The 12679-nt window shown below is 47.7% G+C and overlaps 1 protein-coding gene across 1 annotated transcript; it reads right to left on the bottom strand.

Moving 5' to 3' along the window:
• Positions 1 to 371: 371 nt before the first annotated feature.
• Positions 372 to 2741, bottom strand: LOC117867522 (C-C motif chemokine 4-like). Its single transcript, XM_034752654.1, has 3 exons — positions 2585 to 2741; positions 1554 to 1668; positions 372 to 725 (listed from the first exon to the last, which is right to left on the bottom strand). The coding sequence occupies exons 1-3, from the start codon at positions 2655 to 2657 to the stop codon at positions 638 to 640; spliced, it is 276 nt and encodes a 91-aa protein (XP_034608545.1). The 5' UTR covers positions 2658 to 2741; the 3' UTR covers positions 372 to 637.
• Positions 2742 to 12679: the final 9938 nt, after the last annotated feature.

Below are 12679 nucleotides of genomic sequence, written 5' to 3'. Positions count from 1 at the left end.
AGTTTAAGCAGATTCATTGAGTTTAAGGCCCGATCATTCAGCCTGACCCCTTGTATAGCCCAGGCCGTGTGTGTGTGTGTGTGTGTGCCGGGATGGTGGGATATGGACGCTGGTGTGTTTGTGTGTGAGGACGTGACAGCCGGAGGGGGCTATTTCCTTGCCGGGATGGGTGAGCGTTGGATTTGTGACATGAGTGCTATTCAGGAAAAGTGCCAGAATTCACTTTAAACAGAACCAAGGGGTTGATATAAAAATATTTATTCTGTAACAGCAATGTTTCATGTTCTGTCAACCCCACCCCAGCCACTGCTCAGCAGTAGAGCAGACCCAGCCAGGGCTAAATACCAAATATATTAAATAATCTTCTGCGCGTCTGTGACGTGAAGAGAGACGGCCCAGCCGCTCACGCCCACAGCTCACAGCGAGCGTTCTATAAATAATATAATTAACAGTATAATTAGTAGGTATTACACCGATCCAGGATTTTAAATAGCTGTACAAGATAGTTACAAATTCTTGGTTTTATCAGGGGTTGGGGCAAATTCAGCTCCTGTTTCTGTCTCGTCAGCCTGTCCTTTGAGGGTTTACGCTCCCACTGCCGGGGGCGGCGCATCGCCCAGTCTGGCCCCTGCTCCGCTCAGTTCAGTTCCAAGTCGTTCACGTACTCTTGAACCCAGGATTCACTGGGGTTGGCACAGAGCTCACGGCCCTTCCTTGTGGTGAACCTGGGGGGCAGGAAAGAGACGGACAGAGTCAGAGGAAAGGAGGGGATATTTCTCGCAAGTGCCCACCCCCTTCTGGTATCCGCTGCACCTTCATCCCAGTAGGTCTAGTCAGCTCTGTTCTCGCTCCCTGAAGGAGTCTCCATCAGCCCCTCATGGTCCTGAGGCTGCCACCGGGCTGCCTGTTCCACACACTGGTGCCCCCTTGAGATCTTTCCTCTCCCAACCTCCATCCTGGCCACACCTCACACCATTATGCCTTGGGTGCGGGGCTTAAATTCTCATAGATTATTTCCCTGAGCCCCTCCCCCCCCCATTCCCCACAACATGCTAAAAAACTTCAGGGCCCAGTGGGGTGTGCGGGGAGGGGCTTCAGCCACTGGGCTGAAGTGGGTGGCGGGGCTTGGGGCTTCTGCCATGCGGCAGGGTGTTGGGGCAGGGCTCTGGTCTTCAGCTGCGAGGTGGGGGATCTGGGGGCTTTAGATCGGTGGTGGGGCACACCACACCCCCTGCCCTGCGGGATGTGGGGGATCACACTGGAACTTCCCGCAGGTTTGAAAATATTTCCTGAATTTAAGCCCTGCTCGGGTGGGCAGGTCCCATCCCCAGCCTATCATGTAGTTGGAAACCATGACACCCCCCTTCCCGCTCCGGCCAGTAGTGTCCAACTCGGTATTGTCTGTGCTCCTGCAATGGCCTGTAAGTGTTGGACCCCCAGCTACGTTTTCCCCAGTATCTGCCTGTCCGTCTCTATACCAGGAAATGGAATGGACCACAGGTGGTCGCTCCAGCCCATGTCAGTGCCGCTAGGAGTCTGCCATTGGCACTTACACTATGCCCGGCTGGGAGCACATGCTGCTGGTGCTGTAATAATCCTTCACGAAGCTGCGGGGGATCTGCCGGGCTGTGTAGGAGAAGCAGCAGGCAGTCGGGGGGTCAGAGCCAACTGCAAGAGACAGAGATGAGTTCAAACGGAGTCCCAGGGGAGAGGTTTGCGTTAGTGGGCTTTTTAAATTAGTCTAGGGGTTCAGTGGTGCCAAGACATGACGATGGCTGAGCGTCGGTACGTGTGCAGCGATCTGCAGACAGCGTATTATTTATGCTCCCTATTTCACAGAGGGGATCACTGAGGGACAGAGTGGCAGAGATCTGTCTGCAGCTACAGCGCAGGCCCATGGCAGAGTCAGGACATGAAGTCAGGAACGGCCTCACAATCCCATGAGCTAATCGCTAGCCACGCTGCCACTTTCAGCCTTGCCAGGGCTCTCTGGGCCCGCTGGAGTCAGTCCGCTCTGAGGATGCTCAGTATCTGGCGGGACTGGGTCCTTAGTGCCAGTTTATTCACAGAGCAGATGCAGCAATGCCAGCTTCTGTCAGCCCACCCTGACTTGGACAGTCCCTTGGCGGGTGAACGGAATACCCCGTGGCCTCTCTGCTAGGCTCATCAGCCAGGGTACCAAATGATGCCCATCACAAGGCTAGTTTTGGTGATGTGGACCCTTGATCTCTGAGGAGTGAGACCACAGACTCATTTCACCTGGCTCCCCAGACAGCCACCAGAGGGGCAGGGCTCTTGGTCACGTCCCGTAGAGGCTACATTTGAACCGGTAACCTAGGGATGGAAGCCCCTAAGCCAACCAGCCCCTCTCCCACATTGTCTGTGGTGTGCATCTCACTGCAGAGATGTGGCTTTTACCGGAGAGAGACAACTAGCCTGCATCACCCCGAAGTGCCCCAGAAAAGGGGCTGCTGGTGGTGTGACAGCACTGACGCACCATGGCTGGCTAGCGCAGAGCTAACTGAGTTCTTCTTCCTTCACTACACGGCCAAATTGGCTCTGAGAAGATAGACACGGAACTTACTTGGCGCGGAGAAGGCCAGGGAGCAGAAAGCAGCGATGAGGAGAACGGCGAGGGCAGCCACGGAGACCTTCATGTTGCTGTCGGGTAGGGATGAGCCAGAGATGGGAGTGTGTCAAACCCTTTGCTGTCTGATGCTGAGTCTCTGGTCTCTCCCCCTTCTTATAGGAGACTGGAAATCGAAAGGAGAGCGAACCCCCAGGAACTGTGGAAATTCCAGCGCATTCAGGAGGTGACGACATGGTGCAATTGTGCTATTTGTGGAAAAGCGAAGCAGTAGCCGCAATGGAGGAAATCCCGGAATAGTTTGTGTGAGGGGCCGAAGGGCCAAGGCCCCAAGTTCTTACTCTTCAATTTGATTTCAACATCACAGGAAAAGACCGAAGAAAATGTGTCATAAGCGTTTGTGGAAGTGCAAACTGCGCCGATCTCACTTGTGTGCGGTTTAGAATCATAGAATCATAGAATATCAGGGTTGGAAGGGACCTCAAGAGGTCATCTAGTCCAACCCCCTGCTCAAAGCAGGACCAATTCCCAACTAAATCATCCCAGCCAGGGCTTTGTCAAGCCGGGCCTTAAAAACCTCCAAGGAAGGAGACTCCACCACCTCCCTAGGTAACGCATTCCAGTGCTTCACCACCCTCCTAGTGAAATAGTGTTTCCTAATATCCAACCTAGACCTCCCCCACTGCAACTTGAGACCATTGCTCCTTGTTCTTTCATCTGCCACCACTGAGAACAGCTGAGCTCCATCCTCTTTGGAACCCCCCTTCGGGTAGTTGAAGGCTGCTATCAAATCCCCCCTCATTCTTCTCTTCTGGAGACTAAATAACCCCAGTCCCCTCAGCCTCTCCTTGTAAGTCATGTGCTCCAGACCCCTAATCATTTTTGTTGCCCTCTGCTGGACTCTTTCCAATTTTTCCACATCCTTCTTGTAGTGTGGGGCCCAAAACTGGACACAGTATTCCAGATGAGGCCTCACTAATGTCGAATAAAGGGGAACAATCACATTCCTCGATCTGCTGGCAATGCCCCTACTTATACAGCCCAAAATGCCGTTAGCCTTCTTGGCAACAAGAGCACACTGTTGACTCATATCCAGCTTCTCGTTTCAAACATTGCACAACACTGGAAAGCAGAAGGGCCTGGGCTTGCAGTGGAGCTGTGGGGAGGAGAAAAATGTTTTAATTCTATTATTTTTAAATGAAAAGAAATTGGCTTAAAAGTAGATGTAAAATCTAATGGGGGGGGCGGGGCAGAGAAGTGAAATGTTTATTTTCAGACTGGACTGGGTTCAATCAATTATTTCAAATAGATTCTTATAAAATACCCACCTACCCTATAGATCCATCACTCGTATTATCTCTAGCATGTGTGGTGTACAATCTACAGTCCCAACGTGATAGCGGCCCCAATTCCCATTCCCTTCCCTGGGAGATGAAGGGGCTCGACATCTCACAACACACACTCAGCACCTGACCTTATATTTTAGGAGGGGTCAGTGTGTTCCTGTTATCTGTGGGGAATGTTTTTGTACCATCCTTGATATTGGGATGTTCTGGTATCACTTGATATCGGGACGTGTTTGTGTGAGCGCTCTGTGCTTAGCGCCAGTTCCCTGCTGCACGTTCCAGAAGACCGCTCTGAAAATTGCCCGGTAAAGCTGCACAGAAGAATGTGAATTCTTTTCCTGGAGGTTCTGACCAAACAGCTTGAAGGAGGTCACCACACACAAGGTAAAGGGCTTGTATCTTGCTAGCCTCAAGTCATTCGCTCCAGTCCTGCTCATGGCCTTGGGGAATTTTTAAGCCAAAACTTTTTTCCAGTGAAAAATACAGACTCGGGGATACTGAAATGTCTCACAAATTCAGAGCGAAGTCACCAAATTGGTTTGGTCAAAACCAAACCCAACTGGCCAACCAACCGGAAAAGTCTGAAAACACTGAAACGTTTTGTTTCAACATTATCAAAATGAGTCATCTCGGTGTTTCAGTTTGAAAACAAATTGTTGTCAGAAATTCCCTTCAATTTTATTAAACATATTGAAAACCTTAAAAATGCTCAAAATGGAAGCGAAACATTTTGCCCCAAACAATTTTTTCTCAACTTTTTAGATGTGCTGAAAATTTCAAAAAAATGTCAGTTTTGGGTGGATCCCAAATGATTTTTGCTTTAATTTTGCAAAGTTGCCAGAGAACGGAAGAATCAGTTATTCGCACAGCCCTAGGTGTAGCATCTTAGCATCCTGAGATCCAGACCCTGGCTTTTGCCCCTCTGTTTCTCTCCTCACCTGGATAATATGTGCTTCTCTGCTCTCGGCCGTGGGCAGGGTTTTGCTGAAGAGGAACTTTCTGGTTTCCATCGTTACCAACGTGTTTCATAAAAGGGACATGCTCAGATACCCAGTATTGTCATGGCTTGTGTGGTATTGTCCACAGTGACAGAGAAGGAAGGTAGTGAGGGAGGGCTTGTGGGGGGATATTGAGAACTCTGCTTTAGCCATGTTTAGCTTGAGCCGACGGCTAGACATCCATGAGGAGATGTCAGAGAGACAGGCCAAGACTGTAGTGTGGACAGAAAGAGGCAGGTCTGGAGTAGAGAGGTAGGTCTGTGAGTCATTGTCAGAGACAACTGCTGAACTTATGTTTGTGAAGGAGATTGCCCAGAGACAAGTGTTAGAGAGAGAAGAGAAAGGGACCCTGGATGGATCCCTGTAGAACCCCCACAGAAAGCTGGAGGGGGATGAGAAGGACCCTCCAGAGGACACGCTGAAGGAGTGATTAGAGAGGTAGGAGGAGAACCAGGAGAAGACAGCGTTATGGCAGCCCAGGAGGGACAAGATTTCAAGAAGAAGAATGTGTCTGATGGTGTCAAAGGTGGCTGACAGATGAAGAAAGCTAAATATAAGAACGGCCATACTGGTCAGACTAAAGGTCCATCTAGCCCAGTATCCTTTCTTCCAACAGTGGCCAATGCCAGGTGCCCCAGAGGGAATGAACAGAACAGGTAACCATCAAGTGATCCATTCCTGGTCACCCATTCCCAGCTTCTGGCAAACAGAGGCTAGGGACACCATCCCTGCCCATCCTGACCAATAGCCATTGATGGACCTATCCTCCATGACAGGTTTCAGAGTAGCAGCCGTGTTAGTCTGTATCCGCAAAAAGAACAGGAGTACTTGTGGCACCTTAGAGACTAACAAATTTATTAGAGCATAAGCTTTCGTAGGCTACTGCCCACTTCTTCGGATGCATATAGAGTGGAACATATATTGAGGAGATATATATGCACACATACAGAGAGCATGAACAGGTTTGTTAGTCTCTAAGGTGCCACAAGTAATCCTGTTCTATCCTCCATGAATTTATCTCATTCTTTTTTTAACCCTGTTATAGTGTTGGCCTTCACAACATCCTGTGGCAAGGAGTTCCACAGGCTGACTGGGTGTTGTGTGAAAAAATACTTCCTCTTGTTTGTTTTAAACCTGCGGCCTATTAATTTCATTTGGTGGCCCCTAGTTCTTGAGTTATGAGAAGGAGTAAATAACACTTCCTTATTTACTTTCTCCACACCAGTCATGATTTTATAGACCTCTATGATATCCTCCCTTAGTCATCTCTTTTTCATACTGAAAAGTCCCAGTCTTATTAATCTCTCCTCATATGGCAGCTGTTCCATACCACTAATCATTTTTGTTGTCCTTTTCTGAACCTTTTCCAAGTCCAATGTATCTTTTTTGAGATGGGGCAACCACATCTGCACGCAGTATTCAAGATGTGGGTGTACCATGGATTTATATAGAGGCAATATGATAATTTCTGTCTCATTATCTATCCCTTTTTTAATGCTTCCCAACATTCTGTTTGCTTTTTTGAGTGCTGCTGCACACTGAGTGGATGTTTTCAGAGATGAATGACTCCAAGATCTCTTTCCTGAGTGGTAACAGCTAATTTAGACCCCATCATTTTATATGTATAGTTAGGATTATGTTTTCCAATGTGCATTTATCAACATTGAATTTCATCTGCCATTTTGTTGTCTAGTCACTCTTTGTAGCTCTTCGCAATCTACCTGGGACCTAACTATTTTGAGTAGTTTTGTATCATCTGCAAATTTTGCCACCTCACTGTTTACCCTTTTTCCAGATCATTTCTGAATATGTTGAATAGGACTGGGCCCAGTATAGACCCCTGAGGGACACCACTATTTACCTCTCTCCATTCTGAAAACTGACCATTTATTCCTACCCTTTGTTTCCTATCTTTTAACCAGTTACCGATCCATGAGAGAACCTTCCCTCTTATCCCATGACAGCTTACTTTGCGTAAGAGCCTTTGGTGAGGGACCTTGTCAAAGGTTTTCTGAAAATCTAAATACATTATATCCACTGGACCCCCCTTGTCCACCCCCCTCAAAGCATTTTAGTAGATTGGTGAGGCATGATTTCCCTTTACAAAAAACATGTTGACTCTTCCCCAACAAATTATGTTCATGGAGGGCTGGTTTTGATCTTTGGGCAGGAGAGGGTCACAAGAGACTTTGGTGACAGTGATTTCAGTGGAGGACAGAAAGTGAGAGGTGGATTGAAGATGATATAGGGTCAAATTGGAGGAGAGGACAATGCTGTCCTGGGGAGAAACAGCCAATGAGAGGGCAGCCCGAGCTGGAGAGGGGACTTGGGATCCATCCCAAGGGGCAGATGCTATTAGAGAAGGGAAGTAGAGGGAAATAAAACCTACAGATGTAATGAAGAGAAAGTACCAAGGGAAAGAAAATATAATTGCAAATGGAATTGATCAAAACCTTGTGTTAGCTGCAAACAGATTCTGGAAATGGTAAACAAGAAGCCCCCCCACAAAGGACCTACAGAGAGTTATGAACAGAGAGAATGGCTGTTTGAACATCTATTTACCGAATACAGTTCAAAGGCACCTAATGGACAAGTGAGGGCCCAGTAGGTGTAAAAACCCTGCTCGTGGATAAACTTGGTGGAAGAGGTACAGCCACAGGAACATCGAATCCAAGGAGCACTTCAAACCGAAGAGACGCAAAGAACAGCGAGAGCGGAGCAGGACTTACAGCCAGGCAGAGGGAAAGGTGATTCTTCTCTGAAGTGATCCAGTCTATTGTTAAGTAATCTCTTTTGTTCTTGTTAATAACAATGCAGTTGGTCCTAATGATGCAGAATGAGGAAGCGTAGCGTGTGCAAACTTGCAAAAGTTACTGAGTTGGAAATCTCTAGTTTATTATTGTAAACAGCGTGTCTTCGGCAATGGTCTATATTATTTATGCTCCTGTACAAACTTGGGGGTTTTCCCTAGAAAGTTCTAAAAGCTTAAAATGATCCCATGTGCCTTGGTTTGCCTCTGCCTCTCCTCCCGGCTGGCATAGCCTCGCCTAGTTGGGTGACCACACAGACAGACTGGGAGAGGCTGCAGTTTCTCTGTTGCTTCTGTGTGGGAGTCTCCCTGGCCAGGAGCCCAGGACAATCAGACATCCAGAAAACCCAGATCGTTTGTTTCACATTTTTTGCTAGCGCAAGCATTTCTGGTTTTGGTTTCATTTCTGAAGCTTGTGGCGGGATAATTGGCCAACTCCAGCCCCAGGCTGTTCTGGAGGAGTCCTGCTGTCCTTGAAGGGGAAATTCACCCCACATTCACATGAAGAGCCTAATTCTCCCCTCAATCCCACCGCTGACCCCCGCCGAGTTCACTTGGGCTAGTGCAGGCCCCCTGCGCTGGGCTGAACAACCCTCCTAGAGTGCACCAAGTCCCACTGAGTACTAGTACTGCTACCCCTTTTGACCCAAGGGGTTAGCCAAACTCGGGGCGTTGTGGGTTGTTCCAGTCAGGCGGAGAAACTGATGATACAGTCAGGTATTTTTTTTGATGCAATCCTGTTTATTTATAAAAGTTATACATCATTTACTGCTTCCCTGAACACAGCAGGAATCAAACCACAGGGTTCAGTCCCTTTTCTCGCTGTTATAAGCCTGCCTTTCCAGACAGCACTGTGCACCCCAAAAGCTTTCTCCCAGGGCCAGATTGCCACCACTTCGGTTACTGTAACATACTGTCTGCTTGGCTTTCGCCCCCCCCCCGCCCCTTCTCCCCCCCCTCCCGCAAACAACACTCAGCGAAGCTCTTTGCCCACATAGTTCTAATTCCTAGGTGAACTTGCATATGCCTGTGTTTTATGTGGGGGGCTTTTTAACTCTCTCACAGCTATCTTCAATGAGTGGTGCCCGTCACCCCCAGCAGTCTAAATGAGGTTTAACCCAACCCTGAACATTATTGTTTAGCATGTTTATTGCCATGATGCCTACACCTCACAGCTAGCTTGGGCCCCATGGCGCTAGGCGCTGTACGTACATACAGCCCCTTCCCCAAAGCTATTTGGGTGAGATCCTTACTCCTTGGGATAGACCTGGGGAGGCTGAATGGTTTATAAAGAGAGTCATGGCCCTTGCTGTGAATTGAAGCACTAAGACCAATCCACAAGGACCTGCTGCCTCATGCTGTCTGTTATTGCCAAGTGTTTGGAGAGCTGGAAAAACGAGGAACAAGGGTCTTGGGTCAAGGCCCTAGATGGGGCTCTTTTTTTTTTAGGAAGGAAAAATCAATTTCACACATACAGAATGGGAAAAGACTGTCTAGGAAGGAGTACGGCAGAAAGGGATCTAGGGGTTATAGTGGACCACAAGCTAAATATGAGTCAACAGTGTGATGCTGTTGCAAAAAAAGCAAACATGATTCTGGGATGTATTAACAGGTGTGTTGTGAGCAAGACACGAGAAGTCATTCTTCCGCTCTACTCTGCTCTGGTTAAGCCACAGCTGGAGTATTGTGTCCAGTTCTGGGCGCCGCATTTTAAAAAAGATGTGGAGAAATTGGAAAGGGTCCAAAGAAGAGCAACAAGAATGATTAAAGGTCTTGAGAATATGACCTATGAAGGAAGGCTGAAAGAATTGGGTTTGTTTAGTTTGGAAAAGAGAAGACTGAGAGGGGACATGATAGCAGTTTTCAGGTATCTAAAAGGGTGTCATAAGGAGGAGGGAGAGAACTTGTTCACCTTAGCCTCTAAGGATAGAACCAGAAACAATGGGTTTAAACTGCAGCAAGGGAGGTCTAGGTTGGACATTAGGAAAAAGTTCCTAACTGTCAGGGTGGTTAAACACTGGAACAAATTGCCTAGGGAGGTTGTGGAATCTCCGTCTCTGGAGATATTTAAGAGTAGGTTAGATAAATGTCTATCAGGGATGGTCTAGGCAGTATTTGGTCCTGCCATGCGGGCAGGGGACTGGACTCGATGACCTCTCGAGGTCCCTTCCAGTCCTATAATCTATGAATCTATGAATCTAAACCTGGTGCCCAGGGCGTGTCAGGGGCAAAGCTGGGATTGGGGAGGCGGGGTGTGGGTGGGGCCACAGAGTACAGCACCATGGAGAACCTGGCAACGCTGAAACCCCTACGGCAGCCCAGGGAGGAGGCTGAAACATAGACAGGGACCGGGGATTGTCTGTGTTACACCGGGGGCCGCTCCAGCCCCCAGAGCAGCCCAGGATTGGGAGGTTGCACAGATCTGGTCTTAAAGGTGGGCCCTGAACTGGGACCCCTTTAAATTTCAGAGTTAAAGAGTCAGTGTAGAGACTCTGGTGATAAACTGACCCCGGGGATATCGGTGCCAGGCTGGGTCAGCACATGGAAAGGTCTGGTTTGGATGCTGCTAAAATCGTGAAGAAACTAGTGTATTCTTGAAATGCCCCCTCCTGGCCAAGGGACACGTACCCTGGCCAAGCCAGAGGAACTGGGCCCTTTGGGTGAAACCTTTGCCTGCTGCATCCTATGAGCACAAGAGCTTCATGCAAAGCGTCCTGTGGCAGACAGTGCTCGCTCTGCAGGAGCACGGTGGCAGACCTGAGACGTGCGGCCGTGAAGACCCTGCACTGCAGAGGTTAGGGAATCTCTGCAGAAGCAGGGACTTTCCTTTTCATGGTTTATTTGTAGCCATTACAGCTGGCTGGAAAATGTAGTGCTGGTTTTTTCCTTGGCTTGTTGAAAAGCCAAAATTCAAAAAGTGTTTGGCCCAAACTTGACATGTTGGGGGGTTTGGACCAAAACCGTTTCAGTTTTCATTTTTTTGATGAAAAGTTGGAATTTTCCACAAAAAAATTCATTCTATTGAAAACCCAACTTTTCATCCAAAACCAATTTCCACGGAAAACTTTTGACCGTGCCCAATTGCGATTTCTATGGTGTTCTTCACCCCAGTAAGCCAGAGAACCTGACTGTTTTACCATAGAATTAGGCTGCTTGTTATAATCCTTATTTGACAACCTCTCCCATAACCTAACCCAGAGTGACAAACTCCGAGGCAGGCGGTTGCCGACTCTCCTTCCACCCTCAGTGAGAAAACCAAGGACAGTGAAGCTAAACTTCCAACCAATGTCAAGTACAGAAGGAAGTTATGACAAGTTTATTCTTGGAAAATCTGCCAGCAAAACCTTTTATTGCACCCTGTTGTCTAGGGCGGGGCAGACGTTTTCCATCCAAACTGTTTTTTGGATGGACAATGGGTTTTTGATTAAACTCATTTTGCAGAAAGTGTCTGCTGTCCACAGAAACGTTCAACTTTTCATTTAAAGACCAAGAACTGACATGCTTTTTCCACACACACCCTATTTTCAAACCAGCGTTCCTGTCAGCTGTTCTTACGGATGACACTTACTGTAAAATAAGCACTTTCGGGGTGGTATGTGCAGACTGTCATGTAGCTCCCACACACGAAAAGCAAAAAGACGCTTTCAGTCTGAATGAATTGGATTTAAAATAAGAGAAACGAGAACATAAAAAAGTGAAGTCTTTACAAGAGAAAGAGCACAGCGTGTGCATCTGAAGAAGTGGGTTTTTTACCCACAAAAGCTTATGCCCAAATAAATCTGTTAGTCTTTAAGATGCCACCGGACTCTTTGTTGTTTTTGTGGATACAGACTAACAGGGCTACGCCTCTGATACTTAGTACATCTTTGGCCACCTTGATTACATTGAACTCATTAGCACTATGAAAGTGATTTTTCCTCCCTTTTGTTGAGAATAGCCCACTTCCACCTTAATTGAATTGGCTTGTTAGCACTGATCCCCCACTTGGTAAGACAGCTCCCATCTTTTCATATGCTGTTTATTTATACCTGCTACTGTATCTTCCACTCTGTGCATCTGATGAAGTGGGTTTTAGCCCACGAAAGCTTAGGCCCAAATAAATGTGTTAGTCTCTAAGGTGCCACAAGGACTCCTCGTTGTTTTTGTGACTACAGACTAACACGGCTATCACTCTGATACTTAGTGCAATGTGTGTATCGTCTGTGCAACAGTCTGCACTGAGCTAAAGGGACATTACATTATCCTTAGAGAATTAAAGATGCAGGCCACAGAAACAGAGTCATACATTATTTGCTTAGATACACATGACCAATAACCTCTTCTAAAGCGTGCACATTTGTGCATGGTTTGGGATTGCAGCTAGTCCCAGAGACTGGGGCCTGCTGTACATTTCCATTGGTAAAGCCTGTCCTGGAAGGCTACGAATTGCGTTCATGCGTCTGCTCTGTAGCACATTCCTGAGCAGGTCACTTGTCCTCTCTGTGCCTCAGTTTCCAATCTGTAGCGTGAGGATATTTATTATTTGAATGACGATATCGCCTAGAGGCCCCAGTTGAGAGCAAGGCCCTGTTGTACCGAGTGCCGCTCAGACACAGAGCTAGGTTCTAAATGATTTAAAATCGAAATGATCTAACTATAAATGATTATTCCTCCCCTATTCCCAAGCTGTCAGACTTTGCAATGGTCTTTGTTATCCAGGCAGTCAGGGCTTTAGGCTTGCCTGGCCATCATTCCCCTTCACCTCCGTGAGAGGTCCATCCTCGCATTGTCGGGGCAGGAGCATGTGTGGGAACTGACGAATGTCTGCGAGGTGCTTGCAGCTCTTTGGATGGAAGGTGCTAGCGAGGGCAAAGTGTGATGATGGAAGCGTCTGGGCTGCTGAAAAGTGGTTCGCAAACTTTTTCTGTTGGTGACCCCTTTCACACAGCCAGCCTCTGAG

The sequence above is a fragment of the Trachemys scripta genome, chromosome 18 (assembly GCF_013100865.1).
Source record: "Trachemys scripta elegans isolate TJP31775 chromosome 18, CAS_Tse_1.0, whole genome shotgun sequence".
Classification (NCBI taxonomy): Eukaryota; Metazoa; Chordata; order Testudines; family Emydidae; genus Trachemys; species Trachemys scripta.
This window is presented reverse-complemented; position numbering and strand designations above follow the sequence as displayed.